This window comes from Pseudochaenichthys georgianus, chromosome 12 (genome assembly GCF_902827115.2).
Source record: "Pseudochaenichthys georgianus chromosome 12, fPseGeo1.2, whole genome shotgun sequence".
In the NCBI taxonomy this organism is placed as follows: domain Eukaryota; kingdom Metazoa; phylum Chordata; class Actinopteri; order Perciformes; family Channichthyidae; genus Pseudochaenichthys; species Pseudochaenichthys georgianus.
Genome location: NC_047514.1, coordinates 1,076,679 through 1,098,364, shown reverse-complemented (window position 1 = coordinate 1,098,364; position 21,686 = coordinate 1,076,679). Strand labels below are relative to the sequence as shown.

At 42.3% G+C, this 21,686-nt stretch overlaps 1 protein-coding gene across 1 annotated transcript; it reads right to left on the bottom strand.

Moving 5' to 3' along the window:
* Positions 1-334: 334 nt before the first annotated feature.
* Positions 335-17,691, bottom strand: sptlc1 (serine palmitoyltransferase, long chain base subunit 1). Its single transcript, XM_034095851.2, has 15 exons — positions 17,586-17,691; positions 16,343-16,450; positions 16,172-16,266; positions 13,520-13,613; positions 13,368-13,440; positions 11,058-11,190; positions 9,459-9,588; positions 9,210-9,299; positions 8,940-9,047; positions 6,901-6,996; positions 5,522-5,618; positions 5,364-5,418; positions 3,684-3,801; positions 1,788-1,861; positions 335-942 (listed from the first exon to the last, which is right to left on the bottom strand). Exons 1-15 carry the CDS (start codon positions 17,637-17,639, stop codon positions 849-851), a joined length of 1,419 nt encoding a protein of 472 aa, XP_033951742.1. The 5' UTR covers positions 17,640-17,691; the 3' UTR covers positions 335-848.
* Positions 17,692-21,686: the final 3,995 nt, after the last annotated feature.

Here is a 21,686-nt window from a genome sequence, read left to right as displayed (position 1 = left end):
TTAAAAACGGCCTCGACGGGTCTTTCTAGCAGGTTGCCCATCACTGTCACTTTAGAGGAGGCGTTGTGGGAATTGTAGTCTTTTATACTCTGGTTGACTACAGACGTCACAATTAGGTGGCCTTTCTTATAAAAAAACAAAATACTGGCTCTAACAACTATAGCTATTGTTTTTTTGTAATACAATTCTTAGCACCACTGTGACGAAGAACTGAATTTAAGTACAAGTTTGAGGATGTTTTACTTTGTATTTCATTGGTGGTCTTTACAGCCATTTCATAGTTTGAGTAGTTAAGACTTAAATGAATGTTCATTCCACAAAATCACACCATAACTCAATTTAAATCATATATATGTACATTTATTAAAAGTCAAATGGTGTAAATGCAGTGACATTTACCAACATAAAAGTAAAAACAAAGAATACAGGTGTAAAACTCCATTCATGGTAAACCAACGATCACAGCCCTCGGGGACAGTCCGTCGCAGACATATTAAATAAAACACAGAGCACAATGTCTCCTGTTCAGTCAGCAGCAAGCATCAAGTCATTCGTTCTGTGGAGATGAAGTCTGATGCAGCTGTTTTTATTTATTAGTGACTGGAGGCCATTGTTGTTTAAAACAGGAAGCCAGCTGCATCACTTCCTGCTTGTATGTAGTATGATAAAGACACGTGAGAACAGAGAGAGGCACATTAAGAGACAGAGAAAAGCAAGGCGAGATATAAAGTGTGTGTTCATCAGTGTAGGTCCTCCTGACGGGGGTGTGTGTGCACTGTCAGTGGATCGCAGCTGCTCAGTTTTGCACACGGCACTCAGGTGTGCAGCTTCAGCAGGGACACCACAGGTCACTTGAGGAGGGAGGAAGCTGCCTCCTGGACGCAGGACACGGCCTTCTGGATGTCCTCCTCCGTGTGTTCGATGGTGACCACCACCCTGAGGCTGAGGACACACAGTCAGGGTCAGTGCCGACGTCATTAGGACATAGGACTCTTTTCAACGAGGGCCACGTACAGACACATATACGAAGGGCTGGGCCGCTCACTAGAGGTATATCGCCTCATAAGTTCAGTTATAAGTTAGCGACATCAATCGAATGTAGGTAAAGGATGCTTGTGAGTGTTGGCAGCTCAGAAGCCTCAGATTGATTATCATAAGGAGAAATAGGAAGGGTTTATTTCAAGCGTGTTATGGAAATAAGTCATTGAGATTTTTTTTTTCAACTAAGATTTGTTAGAAAATGTTTCCAACTTCAATTGACTGGATTTATTTGAAAAGTGGTTTTATTAACACGTGAATACTACAGTGTAATATATGTTTATATTCATATTTAGGAAGTACAATATAAGACAAGCACAAGTTTAATTTGTATTTAAGAAGTACAATATTTCATTTGTGGGCCGTATAACATTATACTTTTTTAATTTGCTGAGGGCCGATTCAAAATGGTCTGCGGGCCACATTTGGCCCCCGGGCCGTAGTTTGGACACCTCTGATTTAGAGAATACTGTACAATATTTCTTTAAAGGTCCCCTATTATACTGTTTTTCATCAATATATCACAGCTCTCAGATATATACAGAACCTGTCTCTGATTGGCTGAAACACCAAACAGATCATTGCAGCATTACCCATAATCCCCTCTGTTTCAGCCCTGTTTCCAAAGTGCTGATTCTCTGTCTTTTAGCTTTAAATGCTAATGAGCTGCTGCTGGCCACGCCCCTCTGAGAGATGATTGGTTAATTTTTTTTTTTTAAAACACCTGCAGTGAGAGGTAGACTTCTTACCTGGGCGAGGGGAGGAAACGCTCTTCTTTTTCCAGGTAGCGAGCGAGAGTCAGAGCCACGCCTCTGTCCATACACTGAAAACATGGAAATAAATAACAATGTGTTGCTTAATATTAAATTGTATATTAAGATATATACAAACATGTCTCTGAAGGGTTTGACTCCAAACCCCAAACAGATCATTGCAGCATTACCCATAATCCCCTCTGTTTCAGCCCTGTTTCAAAAGTGCCGATTCTCCGGATGTTTCTCAATGTCGAGGAAGGATGCTCCAGAGCCACTATTTCAAGGATGCTACGTCATCGAGTCCCGCCGAAGGACTGTTCCAATGTCCAGGATCCTTGGAATTCTACCGAGGCCGACACCCTTCGTTGCGGGAAATTTCGAGGCTGCGCATGTGTATCCTCCGCGGTCTTAAAATCCCCACAATGCTTTGCGCACGGACCAAGTTCCAAATCTTTGGCTGAAATCGCGCTCTATTTAAGGCGGGGCCTCGCATATGACGCACACTTGCACACCTGTTAGCCTGTTCCACCATTCTTCATTTTCCGAGGCTAGGAAGGATTCTTGCCTCGCTTCTGAAGCAACTGACTCGGAGGGACTTGTCCTACCAAGGAAGCTTCCTCGACATTGAGAAACAACTAGAGTCTGTGACTTTAGATAAAAATAAGGAGCCCCTCCCCACGCCCCTCTGAGAGACATTTGGTTACAATAGAACTCAATGGTGCTCTAGGAGGAGATTCAGGTGATAAGGGGGGGGGGGGGGGGGGGGTTACCCTGGTTGCTGATTGGCTAATGGATACACAAGACAACACATCGTTATGACATCATAAAGTGGCCAAAATCTGATCAGCTCATTTTCAGACAGGTTTTTATAGAAATGGATCAAAAAGAGAGAGAATCTTTGTTCCTGAAACTTTCAGAGTCTCTTTCCACAGAGGGGACACATGTTGATGTAGAAGAGACATGGAGAAGAGGGGACACATGTTGATGTAGAAGAGACATGGAGAAGAGGGGACACATGTTGATGTAGGAGAGACATGGAGAAGAGGGGACACATGGTGATGTAGAAGAGACATGAAGAAGAGGGGACACATGTTGATGTAGAAGAGACATGAAGAAGAGGGGACACATGTTGATGTAGAAGAGACATGAAGAAGAGGGGACACATGTTGATGTAGAAGAGACATGAAGAAGAGGGGACACATGTTGATGTAGAAGAGACATGAAGAAGAGGGGACACATGTTGATGTAGAAGAGACATGAAGAAGAGGGGACACATGTTGATGTAGAAGAGACATGAAGAAGAGGGGACACATGTTGATGTAGAAGAGACATGAAGAAGAGGGGACACATGTTGCTGTAGAAGAGACATGAAGAAGAGGGGACACATGTTGATGTAGAAGAGACATGAAGAAGAGGGGACACATGTTGATGTAGAAGAGACATGACGAAGAGGGGACACATGGTGATGTAGAAGAGACATGAAGAAGAGGGGACACATGTTGCTGTAGAAGAGACATGAAGAAGAGGGGACACATGTTGATGTAGAAGAGACATGAAGAAGAGGGGACACATGTTGATGTAGAAGAGACATGACGAAGAGGGGACACATGGTGATGTAGAAGAGACATGAAGAAGAGGGGACACATGTTGATGTAGAAGAGACATGAAGAAGAGGGGACACATGTTGATGTAGAAGAGACATGAAGAAGAGGGGACACATGTTGATGTAGAAGAGACATGAGGAAGAGGGGACACATGTTGATGTAGAAGAGACATGAAGAAGAGGGGACACATGTTGATGTAGAAGAGACATGAAGAAGAGGATTTTGCATATTAGGTGACCTTTAAAGATACTATCATTGATGGTCAGCTGGCACAAAGAGGACTTACGTATTCTACGATGGAGCGCAGCAGCCGCATGTCCGACTCTCTGGAGCCTGAACTCCTCTCCAGCTGCAGGTGGAGAGCCGGAGCGCACGGGACTCCCACTATCTTCAGACCTGGAGTTCTGTCACACAGCAGGAAACAAAAATCACCACATGACATAACACTGACATGACTAGGGAGAGCAAGGCTGAAACTTCAAAGATCATTTCAACGTGAACATCTGTGTCCTTGTCCCACTACCTCCCTCTGGTGGTGGAGATGTGACTTAAACTCCCACTGTACATTACATTCAATTTAATATTGAAGAATCCATTTCTTGTTACTGTACATTTGTATTCGCACATGTATATTCGTTTACTTTTTAATGCTATTTTATTTCCATTTCAGAAATATTTTGGATTGTTTATTTCGAGTGTCTCCTGCCATCAGTGATTTTCAAAAGGCTGTAACCTGCACTATGTTATGGTGATGCAGCATCAACAAGAGTCCTCTCTCACTCTGCTGATTAACCCCTTTGTGTTCATGTACATGTCTGCAGGAATCCTGAAGTCAAAGTAAGACCTTTTTTAAGCCCCTTTCCACACATGCTAAGACCTCATCGCCACTTAAGAGTTCTAACCGGTTACCTTGGCGACACACTTCACCTCACATCGACTATATACAGTATTGATTATCCTTCCTCCTTATCTTCCAACCATTTGGACGCAGACTTGCATTTCCCCATAACGATGTTGCTTAGCAACCGGCGTAAACGGACCGTCGCGCGCTATCAAGCAGTGAGCGCGCGACGTCCTGTTCAGATGACGTCAAACCCAACGGGATGCCATAAATAAACTACACAGAATCACACTACACACCTACGCCATGACTACATTCAGGCAGACTGTAGAACACAACCTCTTTGGACCATTTATATACTTATTGAAAACAAGCTACAAAATGTAATACCTTGGAAAATGCCCTTTAATACTTTTAATAGCCTTCATTTTCACTAAATTGATTTATCAACTTTTAATACTTTTTAAGACCCCGCGGACCCCCTGATGTAGATTTTAAGTCATGTGATTGAACTGGGCATTTACCAAACCTTCAACTACCGTACTTTCCGGACTATAAAGCGCACCTGCATATGAGCCGCAGCAGCTAAATTGTCCGTCTGTCTTGCTCTCGTTCTGTCTCTCGGTTCCACTTTTACTTTGTCGCGCTACCTGTCTCACTCTTTTCCGGGCTCCAGCTTTTCCTGCTGGAGCCCGGCGCTTAGAGGTGGCGGGCGCGGACCGGTCATAGAGCCCATAGAGTTAAAGGTGGTTAATTTTACCTGTGAAATCCATAGATTTAGGAGGTTCCCTAGTGGCCGTTAGCTGTACACAAAAAATGGGGAAAAAAGTCGCGGCTTATAGTCCGAAAAGTACAATATGTATGTTGACTGTCCCATTAGCTGTAGCCACACAGCAGAATCACTTCTGTCCCAGTGTAAGGCACCAGAGCAAAGTGTGGTCGAAGGAGACTATATCTTCTGTCCTGTGAGGATCATGTGAGTAATAGGCAGAGGCACAGAGGAGGCACTGCTTCGCGGCACACATGATTACATTATTCATCTTGGTGCTAGTGGAGACTTCATTCTGTTGATGACGTTTCTTCGCTCCAAATGAACACAGAGAGACTTGATGCGGGGGAACTCACCCCTGGAGAGCCTTGTAAACGTGTTTGCACTTTTCCCTCAGGACAGTGAAGATATCTGAAAAACAGATGAAGACGCATAGATAAGAAACCGGAATACATACCTGCTTCTTATTCAATATAAAGAGCTCTCCTTGACGATGGAGATGTGGAGAGCGTACCTGGGTCCTCCTCCATGATGTTCAGGGCCTCGATGGCGGCAGAAGCCAGCATGGGGGGCAGCGAGGCGGAGAAACAGTAGCCCTGACCCGAGAGACGCTGTGGGACACGAGAGACGATCAGATCACTTTATACTGCATCTCAGATATCATTAGGATCAGGATCCAGACGCACATCAAGCCAATGCTGTAATGATGAAGTAAAAACCTACTCGTTAAAGGTGGGGTAGGTAACTTTGGAGGAACCAGCTCGAGATCGCTAGAATTTGAAAATACACAGCCGGAGAAAATCTGCCACTTCCTCACAGAGCCCCTCCTCCAACACACACGAACATGACCAATGAGGGCACGAGATAAGTTTGTGCCCAGATGGAAGGCTGACAGGCAGGTAGGCCGTCCAGTTACTTTAGCCGGGCCGAAGCAGATGATTGGTCGTGCTTTTTACAGCGCTACGGCTTCCACAGACAGACACACACACGACTGGAAAAGCTGAACTTTACTTTCTCACATCCTTATCCCCTGAAATACACTCCTAAACTGAGTGACAAAGGACAAACTAAACTGAGTGACAAAGGACAAACTACACACACACACACACACACACACACACACACACACACACACACACACACACACACACACACACACACACACACACACACACACACACACACACACACACACACACACACACACACACACACACACACACACACACACACACACACACACACACACACACACTTCAAAGTGAATTGATTTATTATTTTTCCTTTGTAAAATTCAGTAGCTAGGTCACCGGGCTATCCCTCTGTTTCTGTGCATCTAAAAAGTTTAATTTATTCGTTCAGGGATAAGACCTAAGCTACAGAAATGTATTTATTGTCAAAGCACTTCAGATATTCATCGCTATCGGGATGTTAAGAGCATGCCATGGAATATAACAACAAGAGTATCTCGAGCCGGTTTCTCAAACTTACCTACCCCACCTTTAATTTAAATTAAAAGTAGAACAACTGAAAAATAGCTGGCTGTACTACATTGCACTTTGTTAAGGTTTAGTACAGTGGGGGAATCTAATAAAGTACATTTACTCAAGTACTGTAAGGTATAATTTTGAGATACTTGTACTTCGGTTTTCCATCTTTTGTTACTTTATACTTCTACTCCACTACATTTTAATAGCCAGTTACTCTTCATATTCAGATTCAGCTAAATCAACTAATAAATAAATATGATATATCAGAAATAAGGTCTGAATGTATTGCCAGGTATGTTTAACCTTCTCTTTACACAGAGGGGACAAATATTTATGTATTAAAGACACGAGAAAGTGAATTTTTCATAATAGGTGACCTCTAATAAGATCTTGTTGTATGTACCTGGTGGTCGATGAGAAAGGAGCGTCCGCAGCAGAATCCTCCGATAGAAGCCAGAGCGTTCTCCATGTTGGCGCTGATCAGGTCAATGTCATCAATCTGCCATTACAGAAAGGGTTATCAATACACACAAGAGGCACAAACACACCAATATACTCAAAGGGTTTAGAGAGAGAGGGGGGGTGTTTCTCAATGTCGAGGAAGGATGCTCCAGAGCCACTATTTCAAGGATGCTACGTCATCGAGTCCCGCCGAAGGACTGTTCCAATGTCCAGGATCCTTGGAATTCTACCGAGGCCTAGTCCTTCATTGCGGGAAATTGCGAGGCTGCACATGTGTATCCTCCGCGGTCTTAAAATCCCCACAATGCTTTGCGCACGGACCAATTTCCAAAATCTTTGGCGGAAATCGCACACCCGTTAGCCCGTTAGCCCGTTAGCCCGTTAGCCTGTTAGCCTGTTAGCCCGTTAGCCCGTTAGCCTGTTAGCCTGTTAGCCTGTTAGCCTGTTAGCCTGTTAGCCTGTTAGCCTGTTAGCCTGTTAGCCTGTTAGCCTGTTAGCCTGTTAGCCTGTTAGCCTGTTAGCCTGTTAGCCTGTTAGCCTGTTAGCCTGTTAGCCTGTTAGCCTGTTAGCCTGTTCCACCATTCTTCGTTTTCCGAGGCTAGGAAGGATTCTTGCCTCGCTTCTGAAGGACCTGACTCGGAAGACATGTCCTATCAAGGAATGTCCTCGACATTGAGAAACACCCAGAGACTCTTAAAGTGTAATGGAGAAGTTTCTTTAATGAAATCTACATCTTCAATAATCAATTATAACGATAAATTGTGACACTGAACTCCACAAAGTTAAAGAATGTTTTACAGATTACACAAACGTACCGATTCTTATGTTGACTTTTATTCGTTCCGTTAACCAATATGGTATTTATTTTAGAATAGAAAACTGAATTTAGGTTTTTTGTTTTTCGAATATATGATATGACGTTTCTGTTCCCGATATATTATTATTTCAGATTTTGTATTTTACTTCTTAGTTCTTTCTTTGTGACTTAAAATAATGTTTTTTTATATATACGTTTTGAAAAGTATTTATCAAGAAGTTTGTTGTTGTTTCACCAAGATTTGAAGTGACCAAAACCACTGTAATTTGACAACTAATTGGAGTGGTGTTCTTTAAAGGTCACCCATCATGCTATTTCTAGGCAATAGCATGGGTCTCAGATAAATAAAAAAATATAAAAAACATGTCTAGGAAGTGTTTTGCTCAAAATACCAAACTGATCACCCATTCCAGCCATGCCTCATATCGCTCTATTTCACTTCCTGTTTCAAACGTGCTGATTTGGGGATAAAGCTAAAGAAATTGATTAAAATTACCGTCTAAACTAAATGCTGCCGTGATGAAACGCCATATCATGGATTATCAAGGATCTGAAACAGTCTGGAGCTCAAAGGCTTTCTCTCTTGCCGGTTACACCACAAGGTGAGTTCCTTTCTACTTCCTGCTTCTTCACACACATGCTCTCCAGTACAGGTTAGCTCTGAGTGTTAGCGATGCTAATGTGAACACCGACCATATTACGTCCAAAACACGTCACGCATTGTTTCTGATAGCAACGTTTCTGATTGGCCGTGGGTCCACATTTCAGATGTTACGTCATATCGGACGCAAATCTGGATCAGCTCCGTTGTTCCCCGTTTTTAGAGATTTGGGTAAGGAGGAAAAGAGAGAGGGTTTTATTTTCTGACGCTGCGTGAGTTCCCCGACACACCGGGGACACATCTTGATGTATAAAAGACATCAAGAAGTGCATTTTGCATGATAGGTCCTCTTTAAGCTTTGCTTTCTGCCTGTCATACTTCAACTAACCTTTTTTTTTTATTCTTGTATGTAATCATTAATATTAAGTTTCCTAAACGAAAAAGCCTTTCATAATTGAATGTGTTTGAGCGCAGCTAAAGACCAAATGATAGGACTATAGCTGTGCCGCCCACAAACAAAACAGTGTTGAAATGTAATGCAGTGCAAGTGGAGCGTACTCACATTGACTCCAAAGTGTTCAGTGACTCCTCGGCCGTGCTCCCCCAACACACCAAACGACATGCTCTCCTCCAGAAAGATCCGCACCTTGTACCTGTACTTCATCTTCACCTTGAGGTTTAAAAAACACAATCGATAATACATTTGAAGAGATCACGCCATATAAAAAACACACTTTCTATGATAGCACGTGACCAGTTTAACAATCAAAGAGATACGGGTTACTGTGAAGTACATTGAGCATGCTTAAAGCTCCAGGTGTGTTCTATGTACCAGCTGAGGAAGGGGACAGATGTCTGCAGTGTTGATGTACAGACCCTCCACCACAATGAACTTCCGGGTCACCCGAGCTTTACGAGGATTCTGCAACACAAACAAAGTTAGTAAGTGTATGAGACTTTGATAAGAAACACAGTTTATATGACTTCATAGCAAACACTCTCCGCTACATGTTCAAGCATAAAAGCACTGTCGTGACTCCGAGTCCCGCCCAATAATAACAATCGTCTCAAACTGAACCACCTTATGGTCCTCCAGCTCCTGCTCCTTCAGCATCCGCTCCAGATCCTCCATGTCGTTGTGTTTGAAGTATTTGATGAAGCTGCGGGACGCCTGCAGACCCTTCTGGATGGCGAAGCAGGCGGCTTCATCCCTGAACACACGACCAAGGAGACAACGCAGAATAAAAAACACAAATCCAACACGCCACAGTTTCATAGAACCATATGCAAGTGTTATTGCAGTTTCAAGTCGGTTTTTTTATGCAGGGTTCATACACTTTTTCACCAATGCTTCTCCATGACCTTTAGCTAATATTCCATGACCAAAAACATGACTCTTTCAGCGGTACCACTGAACATTATATATTTTAACACGGAACAGGAAAATATGGTCTGCATATGAAACAAGTCGTGCCGATCTAAAACAAATCAAATAGTCTTACTAGCTTCTACGCGCTAAAGCAACTCAAACCTCTCACCAGCAAAACACCTCGTCGGTTAAATGCCATTTTACGTTTCATTACGATACAGTATGTATTATCATTATAGTATTACTATTTCGGCTATTAGATAAAATATGAATTATATTTGATGCAACTTTAGCATTTTACCCCAAGTGAAGGAGTTCAAGTATCTCGGGATCTTGTTCTCGAGTGAGGGAACAATGGAGCGTGAGATGGGCCGGAGAACCGGAGCAGCGGGAGCGGTACTGCAGTCGCTTTACCGTTGTGACGAAAAGGGAGCTGAGCCAGAAGGCAAAGCTCTCTGTCTACCGGGCCATGTTCGTTCCTACCCTCACCTGTGGTCATGAAGGATGGGTCATGACCGAAAGAACGAGATCGCGGATACAAGCGGCCGAGATGGGCTTTCTCCGCAGGGTGGCTGGCGTCTCCCTTAGGGATAAGGTGAGAAGTTCAGTCATCAGGGAGGGACTCGGAGTTGAGCCGCTCCTCCTTCGCGTCGAAAGGAGCCAGTTGAGGTGGTTCGGGCACCTAGTTAGGATGCCACCTGGGCGCCTCCCTAGGGAGGTGTTCCAGGCACGTCCAGGCTGGGAGGAGACCGAGGGGTAGACCTAGCACCAGGTGGAGGGATTATATCTCTTCGCTGGCCTGGGAGCGCCTTGGACCCCCCAGTCAGAGCTGGTTGATGAGGGAAAAGGAAGTTTGGGGCTCTCTGCTGGAACTGATACCCCCGCGACCCGACCACGGATAAGCGGGAGAAGATGGATGGATGGAACTTTAGTTACATTTCCAAAACTTTTCCCGGGCCTGGAATTAGCTTTTTGAATTTCCATGACCGTAAGAAGAACCCTGTGTATGATATATGCTCAACAGTGCCCATCCAGTAACCAATAAGAAAAGCATGCTTGTGTAGGGACAAGTGTTTAGTCCTATAGGCCCCTTGGCATGTCTGCCGATATCTGGTTTTCTTATGTCCGTTTGTTTTAGTCTGTGTCTATGTTGTTGTCGGTGACGTATTGTCTTATCTTTTTTAAATGCCTTTGTGATGTGCTGCAACCCGTTTTCCCCTCGGGACAAATAAAAAAAAATACTATACTAGTCTGATCACTGAATCCCGTTTTTTTTGTAGCTCCATGCCGGTTAGCACAGACAGGCCTTACACAAAGATGATGTCGCCCCTCTTGGAGTAGGCAGGGATGGCACTGGCAATGGTTGCAAAGCCATAGGAGTAAATGATGGCTTCTTCAGTTTTCATGAAGTTGGCCAGACGACTCTCCAGCTCCAGGTGAACATCTGGGAGGAGAGACAAGAAAGAGTTCAGTGTGAGTATAGCGACAGCAGGAAACGTCGCTGAGAGGCTGAGGCCGGGCCCGTTTGCTATTGTGTGACACGCTACAAAAAAGTACTTACTGAGATAAAACTAAATCAACTTGGACATAGACATTGTTATAATAATCAAAGCAATCATTAAACTTGCGGTCAACAAAAAGTACAACGGCCCTGCTCAATTAATCCTGTTTTAAATCGCAATTACGATTATGGCTTGCAACGATTACGAAAACAACGTAATCGAAATAAAACGATTATTTTTTTAATTACATTTTTATTATTGGTTTTTCAGTTGAGTTATACTTAAAGTTCAGGGTAATCAACTGTTGTGTCACATATTTTTTTCTCCACTAAATTGATGTTGTCAAAGTAAATGGATAATCGTTTTTAATAATCGTGACATCAATTATTGATCCAAATAATCGAGATTATGATTTTTGCCATAATCGAGCAGCCCTACCCCGTGTCACCCTCTCTTCCACACACCTCACGCAGGTGAACAGGATTCACCCATATCCATGTGACCCAAGCCAACCAATCAATTGTGATCAAACAAATATCTATTTGCCATGAACCTATACACGGTTCATGGCTCCTACAGCGAGTCATTTACTGTGACACAAGACATTCAGGCGGAGAGGCTTTCTGCAAGGCCCAGCTCAAGGAGGATATAAGGAAGACTTTGTAACGTTGCGCAAGTAAAAGAAAATACTAAATGGTTACCTAGTAAATATTTGCACGGAGCTATTTGTGGGACACAAGCAGCGTCGAACATGGTCAGGTAGGGTCACTGGTTATTCAGGACCGATGCAGACTTCCTGTTAGAGGGTTTTATAACTTCCTGTTGGAGGATCTAATAACTTCCTGTCTGAGGATTTAATAACTTCCTGTTGGAGGATCTAATAACTTCCTGTCTGAGGATCTAATAACTTCCTGTTGGAGGATTTAATAACTTCCTGTTGGAGGATCTAATAACTTCCTGTTGGAGGATTTAATAACTTCCTGTCGGACGATTTAATAACTTCCTGTTGGAGGATTTAATAACTTCCTGTCGGACGATTTAATAACTTCCTGTTGGAGAATTTAATAACTTCCTGTCAGAGGGTTTTATAAGTTCCTGTCGGAGGATTTAATAACTTCCTGTCGGAGGATTTAATAACTTCCTGTCGGAGGATTTAATAACTTCCTGTCAGAGGGTTTTATAACTTCCTGTCGGACGATTTAATAACTTCCTGTCGGAGGATTTAATAACTTCCTGTTGGAGGATTTAATAACTTCCTCTCGGACGATTTAATAACTTCCTGTCGGAGGATTTAATAACTTCCTGTCGGACGATCGAATAACTTATCGTCAGAGGATTTAATAACTTCCTGTTGGATGATTTAATAACTTCCTGTCGGAGGATCGAATAACTTATCGTCAGAGGATCTAATAACTTCCTGTTGGAGGATCTAATAACTTCCTGTTGGAGGATTTAATAACTTCCTGTCGGACGATTTAATAACTTCCTGTCGGAGGATTTAATAACTTCCTGTTAGAGGGTTTAATAACTTCCTGTCGGAGGATTTAATAACTTCCTGTCGGAGGGTTTTATAACTTCCTGTTGGAGGATTTAATAACTTCCTGTCGGAGGATTTAATAACTTCCTGTCGGAGGATTTAATAACTTCCTGTCGGAGGATTTAATAACTTCCTGTCGGAGGATTTAATAACTTCCTGTCGGACGATTTAATAACTTCCTGTCGGAGGATTTAATAACTTCCTGTCGGAGGATTTAATAACTTCCTGTCGGAGGATTTAATAACTTCCTGTCGGAGGATTTAATAACTTCCTGTTGGAGGATCTAATCACTTCCTGTCGGAGGATTTAATAACGTCCACTCCCCACTGGCTGATATAGAAAGCCACTTAATGTGTTATTAATAATGTATCTTACGTCTCACTCCGTAGTGGGTCTGGTATAACTGTGGCGGCGCATCACACATGGCTCAGCTTAAACAGCAATATGCTTTGGGTTGTGTTTTCTTCACAATCAGCTGACCCCACCTCAGCTCCACTGTAACCAGGATCCAGACACAGTCTACTGATCAGCTAGTGCTATTGTAATGCAAGATGAAAGGCATATAGGCAGTTTTTCACTCACCAAATGTCCCATAGAAGCCTCTTGGCCCACAGGTGCCCACACCGTACTTCTTCAGAGATGCCAGAGCTTTTTGCTGTAATCAGGAGAGAGAACACTGTTGATCCCTGGCAGCCTGTCGGACTGAACTACAGGCTTAAATATGAAATACTGACCTTAACCCGCTCATTGTCCAGGAGACCCAGGAAGTTAAACGATGCGAAGTTGATGCACTCCTTTCCGTTGATTATGATTTTGTGGGTGGGAGGACTGTAATGGAGAATAAAACAAGTGTTACTCTTACACACTGCAAGTGTAATGTATAAGAACCATACTGGTGTTTCTAGTGCAGCTACATACTCTGATCATTTCCCACAACTGTGTCCTTTATCCAAGCAGCAGTACAAAAAGAAAACCATACTAAATCCACTAAATAGGTTAGGTTATAGGTTGAAAGTTTTTTTGCTATAGCGCTTTTCTTGAACCCAAAGACGCTTTACATTTGGGAGGAAGGGTAGACAAGCAAAACAAAAACAAAGCCAAAAAGAAACAAAAAAAAACAGAAAAGCAGTCGGGAGGAAGTTAGTTGAGAGGGGGGGGGGGGGGGCTTATGGATACAGAGCTGAAGAGGTGGGTTTGGAGGCGGGACTGGAACAGGGTGAGGAGCTCCGAGTTTCGGGGCTGCCACAGAGAAGGCTCTATCCCCGAAGCTCCGGAGTTTGGCCTTGGGGATGGAAAGCAAACCGGCTGAGGTGGATCTGAGGGACCGGGGTGGTTGGTAGAGGGTGAGGAGGTCAGTGAGGTAGGGGGGGCAGATGGTGGAGGGCTTTGAAAGTGAGGACCAGGAGTTCGTAGTGGATGCGGTGTGAAACGGGGAGCCAGTGGAGTCCTTTGAGGGCCGGGGCTGCGTTCTGGACACGCTGGAGTCTGTTGAGGGAGTTCCACTTGTCGTGACAGCTGCTGGCTCCCATGTTTTTTGATTTTGGTTGCAAGCTAAATAAAGTTATATTCTACACTTCTGCAACATCATTTTAAACAATGAATTTGCACCAGCTTGAAGAAATGCAGAGTCCTATAGAGAGGTGGAGTCCCTCCCTTTCCGGGGGAGCTCCATGGGACCTTATTTTAAACTGTGAAGTAAGACTCGTGTGAAACCGCTCAATGAACTACATCTCCCGTCTCGCACCACACACCAAGACGGCCGTCACGTTGGAACATTTCACCTCTTTCTTTCAGAACGAGGCGGAAAGTATTAAAAGAGGTGAAAATCACTCCAAGTCTGGGCATGTTGAGAGCTGTACACACACAAGGGGAGTGAGTCGGTTCCTAAGAGCCAGCATGCGGGACCGGCTTTACAAGGTTTCGGTGAGTAACACAAGTGTAATGTGTAACGTTAATGTACGGTCTTTCTAGTTGCGTATTTTTCATAGTCTTATATTTCAACAGTTTTACGACAAACTGTCATTTTTTTGACGTGGAAATTATTTTTTAAGATTGACAAACATCATGTGTGTAATTCGTGGCACAATTCAAACGGGATCGAGAGATAATCTTTCTCTCCCCATCGACTTCAATACATACTTTTTCCTAAATAAGGTCCCATGGGTCGGAAGTAGATGGGCGGGACTTCGCCTCTCTATATGCGTCTTAAATTGGTTGCTAACTAGTGACCTAATGAGACAACAAACCGAACATTAGCCACCTTTAACGGTAGTGACGTGATCTAGTTTCGTTATAGCCTAACGTTAGCTTTTTACCTATAGAAATTGCATGTACGCTTCAAATGTCATTACGTGGTGTTACTATGTGGAGATGACCCTGCTGAGCTAAACGGGCGAGTATCATGACGGTGTGTTTTCCACATACTTTCTGCAATATTACAAAATCCAATGGAAAAATCCGATTGCTTTTTGTCGAGGGAGCCGTTGTGATGCTAACTCCGGGTCAAGCTACAAAAATGTGTCATCACTGCACGGTGCACAAGTCTTTATGGATAATAATATAAGGTTTGGAAAGCTACAAGAAGGCACAAATTGACCCTATTTATTTTTAAGAGCTTTGGATTAATCATCATGTTCAATGTGTTACTTCATTTATATTGTAAGGCTTGATATTGCTCACCAACTGTCAATCAGATGTATGTTAACAACCATTAAGATAGAAAGAGGAGAACACTTGGGTAGACCATCAGCTTTAGACCTCATTTACACGCAAACGAACCGAATACGATATCAAAAAAGTATTCGGTTCACACGAGACCGCTCGAAAGCGCTGGAGACGCTGTAGTACATATGCCAGGACTGTAAGTGGCGCTGTACTTCCGCCACAAAATACACCAAAAGCAGCGAAGAAGACACCCGAGCATGGTTGCCCTTCTGTTTATTCTCCGCGGTGGATTTAGCAACATATAGTTAATGTAGTTCTCCATGTCCACTTGTTGCTGATGGTTGTGGTAGAGGAGCTGTAGATTTTGCACTAACATCTGTAGCATGGTCAGTAGCTACAGACAGTAGCTACTGACCATGCTACAGCAGGGAGCAGCAGAGGCGGGGGGGAGAGGCGGAGCTATGGCTTCATCGTTATCAGGAAATGATCGTATAGGACGTACACACGGAGCCGTTTGGGCCCCCAGAGTGTTCCGTTTGCAGATCTATCCACCTTGGGACCCGTTATCGTCCGTTTCCGCGTTTCCGTTACGGCCTCGTGTGAACGAACGGGCTATACGAAAGAGAAAAGTAGCAGATACAACCGTTTGCGTTCTTGTGTAAACAGCACCTTAGAAAACAATGTAATGCAGTGAAGACGACGGTGGGTCCTTGTGTGTTTACCCTGTGACAACATCGTAATTGAGGGAGGGGTGGTCTTTGGAAACAAGAGGAACGAGAGGCTCTGGCTGCCACTCCTCAATCAGATCCTCCTTCTCCTGTGGAAGCACATGACAGCTGTTTAGAGACACACGCACACAGACACTCGTGATGTTCATGTGTCTCTGCACTCACCTTCTCGGTCAGTTTAAAGGTGTCATGGAGCTTGTAGGTCTTGGAGAAGAGAAGTCTGATGATCCACAGAATGAGGATCCCCTCCAGGATCAGGTGGTACGCAGGAGCCTGAGGAACAAAGAGACAGGAACATTAGGAGGGGCTGTGGATAAGGACTGTTGTTAGAGTGCATGGTGATTCCTGCAGGTATACTGTCCAGCCGCGTCTCATTCTATAATCGTTCCTCCAGAATGTTTTATTTTTTTATATTTAACAAGGATGTCATAGATTTTAGCGTCAGACCTTGGCTCAATGATGATATATGGATGTAAATATATTGTATATTATTAATTGTTGTCATTAAACAAAACCAAACTAGAAGGGATCTGAAGATCAAAACACCAAATATGATTTTTATTTCGTTTTTTGTCAAAAGAAGTGTTTTCTAAAATACTTTTTTGTTAAATAGGTTTGCGTTTGAATAAATGTTGCTGTGTAATTACATGTTGTGTTTTTACATTTTAAGCCGTTATTTCCACCAATTTCTACCAAACATCCTCTAATACATAACTTCTTAATATGAATTCCTTAACTATTAGTTAAGAATATGTTGTGTAATAGGGTAGTCTAGTGTCTCTTAAAATGTTACATCAGCCGTTCCATAATTCAGACATTAAGCTCCTTTGGTCTGAGGCTATATAAGTGGAGGTACTGTCAAGCAGGGGATCTTCTTAAACTTACATTACCAATCGTAAAGAAGTGTAAGATTAACAAGATGATTTAATGTATGACTTATGTCTGTTCAACTACAGAAGTTCATGACTTTAACTAGTCAATGTTCACGTTTACTGGCATTAAAGCCCAATTCTAAAACGTAACGTTAAGCCATCTCCTCACACATTGCAATTCACTCTTCAGCTTGGCTTCTACTCAACAATGTGTACAAATCAATCTGTTTAAAATGATATGTTATACTTTTCTGGCTAGCTACCGATGAAACATAAGGATTTCAAGGAGCATGCCGCTTTCTTGCTTCGCTTCTGCACGCTGATTGGACGTTGCAGCTCACACACGCCACGTGATTGGTTGAGAGAGAATGAGACACCCGCCTACACGCCGACCGACGGCTACTTCCTGACTGACAAGTTTACGAATAACAGCCGCGAACAAAGTTGAGAAACATGAACGAGTGGCTCAACAAACGACACATGTATTTGTTAACGGCATATTGTACACAGAATAATTGTAGAGAGGAGAAACTTGCCTCATAAAACGCTTGCACCATTTCCACCAACACCCACTGCTGTCCGGACGCCATGTTTATCTCCCTCCCCTGCTACGTCATCCGTGGTGATGCGTTTAAGTTCCAAAAGGGAAATAGTAAAACTGAGCGTCCGTCCATAAAATACACCTTGAGCGAGAGCAGAAATTCAACCATGACTTCTACCTTCTTCCACAAGCGTCACCTTGTTAGAAAAAGTGGTGGGGGACAATATACATATTTAAAATAAACAAATACAATAAAATAATCATTTAAATAATCATTAAAAAATAATGAAATAAAATAAGAATATAATACATAATACAATCATAAAAACTAACTTGAAAATATATATATAAAGCAATGTAATATGAACACAAAAAATATATATATATATATTTGTATTAAATTAATTTTAAAAGTGTGTCCGTGGCCCGTGATGGCGGGTGTATAAATTGTTATAAATTAGATTGCATAATCGTTTTTCTTCATATTTTATGTATTTTTCATTGTTTGTTCAATACTGGAAAGGTAAAAGTCCCACAAATGAACTGATGGGATTTGTTTTCTCTCACCAGTGAAGGCAAATGTTGATTTTAAAGATGAGATTTGTTTGTTTGTGCAATGCCGAGATCTCATGACCTTTATTCTATTATGTATTTGTTCTCTAGTCGAATCTCAGGTTTAACATTAATTATAACGGCCTGTTTGCATCGACAAGATGTGCTATTCACGCGGCACAGCTGATGGCGGGTGTTATAAAAGATATTCCATAATCGGTTTTCTTCATATTTGTTATGTATTTTTCATTGTTTGTTCAGCACTCAAAGGTCCAAGAAGTCCCACAATTGAATTTAATATTCATTTGACATGTTAACTATATCGTAAAGCGCTTCATGGGAGTAATTGTGGGATGATACATTTTCAAAGTATCACGATATGTATCGGTTGAGTATCGGTATCGTTCAGTGGTATCGGTATCGTCAAAAAGTCAACGATATGCATCCATGCAAAATGCACTTTTTGATGTCTTTTATACATACATATCTGTCCCCGGTGTGTCAGGGAACTCACGCAGCGTCAGAAAATAAAACCCTCTCTCTTTCCTCGTACCCAAATCTCTAAAAACGGGGCTACAACGGAGCTGATCCAGATTTGCGGCCGATATGACGTCAAATCGGCGGCGGATCCACAGCACTATCAGAAAAGCCTTTGAGCTCCATACTGTTAACATTTTTTATTTAGCCTTTATTTTTTTTATAGTTTTTCATATATCTGAGACCGATGCTATAGAGAGGCGAAGACCCTCCCTTTCCGGGGACCTCCATGGGACCTTATTTCGGAAAAATTACGTATTGAAGTCAATGGCGAGAGAAAAGTTATCTTTCAATCCCGTTTGAATTGTGCCACGAATTACACGTTTGTCAATTTAAAAGATAATTGTGCAAATAAAAATAAAAGGGTTTACAGTAGTAACACTGGTCTAAAAGTCATCACATTTCAGAATGGATTTTAAAGTGCTTATAAAGATTTACAAGGCTTTACATAACCATCAGTTACTGTCTTTCATTGTATAACCCTACAAGGACACTCAGATCCTCCAATGCATTTATTTTAGAAGTACCCACAGTATTACACAAGAAATCTGGGGAGGCTGCTTTCTGTTGTTATGACTGCCGCCCATTGGATCTTAGAACTTTTGTAAGAAACCTATCTTTTTAATTTGGGGTCATTTTTGTGATATCAATGTTCATGTTTTATGATTCTAACTCTTTCAGTTTGTTTATAACTTGATTTTAATTATGTTCCTCCATCATTATTTTCTATCTCTATAAGCACTTTGGGCTGCATCTTGCATGAAAGGTGCTATATAAATAAAGATTATTATTATTTGAATGAACCAAGTCTAAAAATACTAGAACCTACGCTTTAAAGGTGCATGTCATGGCCATTGCTACTGATCATAATTCCATTGTTGAGGTATACTAAAATACATTTACATCGTGCAATGTTCCAAACTCACATTGGTTTCTCATACAGCACATTGGTCCCCCCCACACACACTCGCAACGTCCCGCCGAGTGTGTGCGTGTGTGTGAGGAAGTCCGCGGATTGGTAACGTAAGTAAAAAATGGAAAAAGAGAAAACTCCAACGAGGCGTTCTGGGGCAGCAGACAGGTCTTCTCTGTGTTAGAGTTTACTCGCTACAGGGTGCACTTTGAGGGTTTGTGACTCAGCAGACCGTTTACATGCAGAAAAAGCTACATAACACAAGGGGACGGGTGATAACCGGAAAAGCAGAACATGGGACCTCACCGTACATAACTTAATTTGTAATCACAGCAGCTTTGGAATGGTAGAATGTGTGCAGCATAACTTTGAATGGGTCACTCTTAAAGCTTTTGAAAAATGGGAATACAGCTCTTCTACAAAAGCATGCACTGATGTATCTAAAACACTATTGTCCCACATTCAGCTTCATGCATTGAAAGAATAAAAGCAAAGACCAAATATCAATTTTTCAACATTTATTATGAATAATCAGGTGTTACGTTAGCAGTTGTTATTGCTAGTAGACTTTATGCTTGGTTTAAAAACATGAACATACTTTTGCCAGAATCCATGCAAATGATCCTCCACAGTGAAATGTGCATTAAATACACGAAGAACAAATATAACCTTATCATTTGGCTTTTATGATAAGAAAAACAACTGTTTACAACAATAGCTGGAGATCATGGAGACTCCATTTGTCTCCTGAAGAAAACGTTAATAGACTCTAGTGCAGGGGTGTCAAACTCAAGGCCCGGGGGCCAAATCCGGCACGCAACTTCCGTTTATGTGGCCCTGCAAGAGCTTGTGTGACACTTGGGTCCTGCTTGCTGTTGCTTTCTTGTACTTCACTTCAGTCAGTTTGAGATATCAATCAGCTTTTATTCTGCAAACCATGGCATAGACACACAGACACACAGTTTAGCCACAGCACAGTGAGATGTTGCTCCAAAGCTAAGAATCCTCTAACACTTACAGTGATCGTATAGTGGTATCATTTGTTTTGAGAAAAAGGATTCTAAATACAAATTCTTTCACACACACATACGGGTTTTGGGCCGAGGGCGACACCGTACTTCCGGTATCCACCATTTCACGCTTGGTGCAAGCAGAATATCATAGTCTCTTGCCTTAATCAATATCTAGTCAACTCTAAAATACCACATATATGCAATGGCATGATAATATTATTGTGACAAGTGGGGTATTCCCCTGGTGTTTCCAGAAATTAGACGGAGATGCAGCCAAAATCGACCGAAGGCCACTTTCGAGGGTCGTTTTTCCATACATCTGCAGGCAGTCTGTAAGGGCAATCCGACAACCCACACAGCTCTAGTTCACGCTGGTAACGACCTAGAGCACACCCCTCAAGTCCAGAGATGTAATCCGAAGACATGCAGCGATTTCTTCGGTCGTTAATTCAGAAAAAAAACCTAGTGCGCTCTGCCTGGCTACGTTAGCTAGCTGTTTATATTAGCACCTCCAGGATATTAGCACCTCCAGGAAAATGGCGTATTTATATATATATATATATGGCGCGCGTTGCATTGTGGGTAGCTCGTGACGTCACTGTGTGTGAAAGAATATAAAGAAACCCAATAACATTTATTACAAACATAAAACTATTTAGTGTGTAATTGTGACAATAAAAATTAATCAAATTGCTTAGATGAACAGTATTCAATAAAACATTTAACAGCTCAAAATAAACATACCTGCAAACCATGGAATAGAGACACAGATCCACAGTACAGTGAGATGTTGCTCTACAACGGAAAGTTTCACATCAGTGACGTAAATGCCACATGCACTCCACAACGTTAGCGGCTAACTAGTTAGCTGGAAAACGGCTCACTCTCAGTTTATGTACAATTCTTTTAAAAAGTGATACACTACGGAATCTAAAGACATTTAGCTAAACATAAAATATAACCAATAAATGCAGATGGATATACACAATAAAAACGGTCAAAATCATCCCCCTTCTCAAACTGCCATTCCCCCTTTCCATCCCTTATGTAATTTTATCAATGAACGTGGCACTGGTATTAC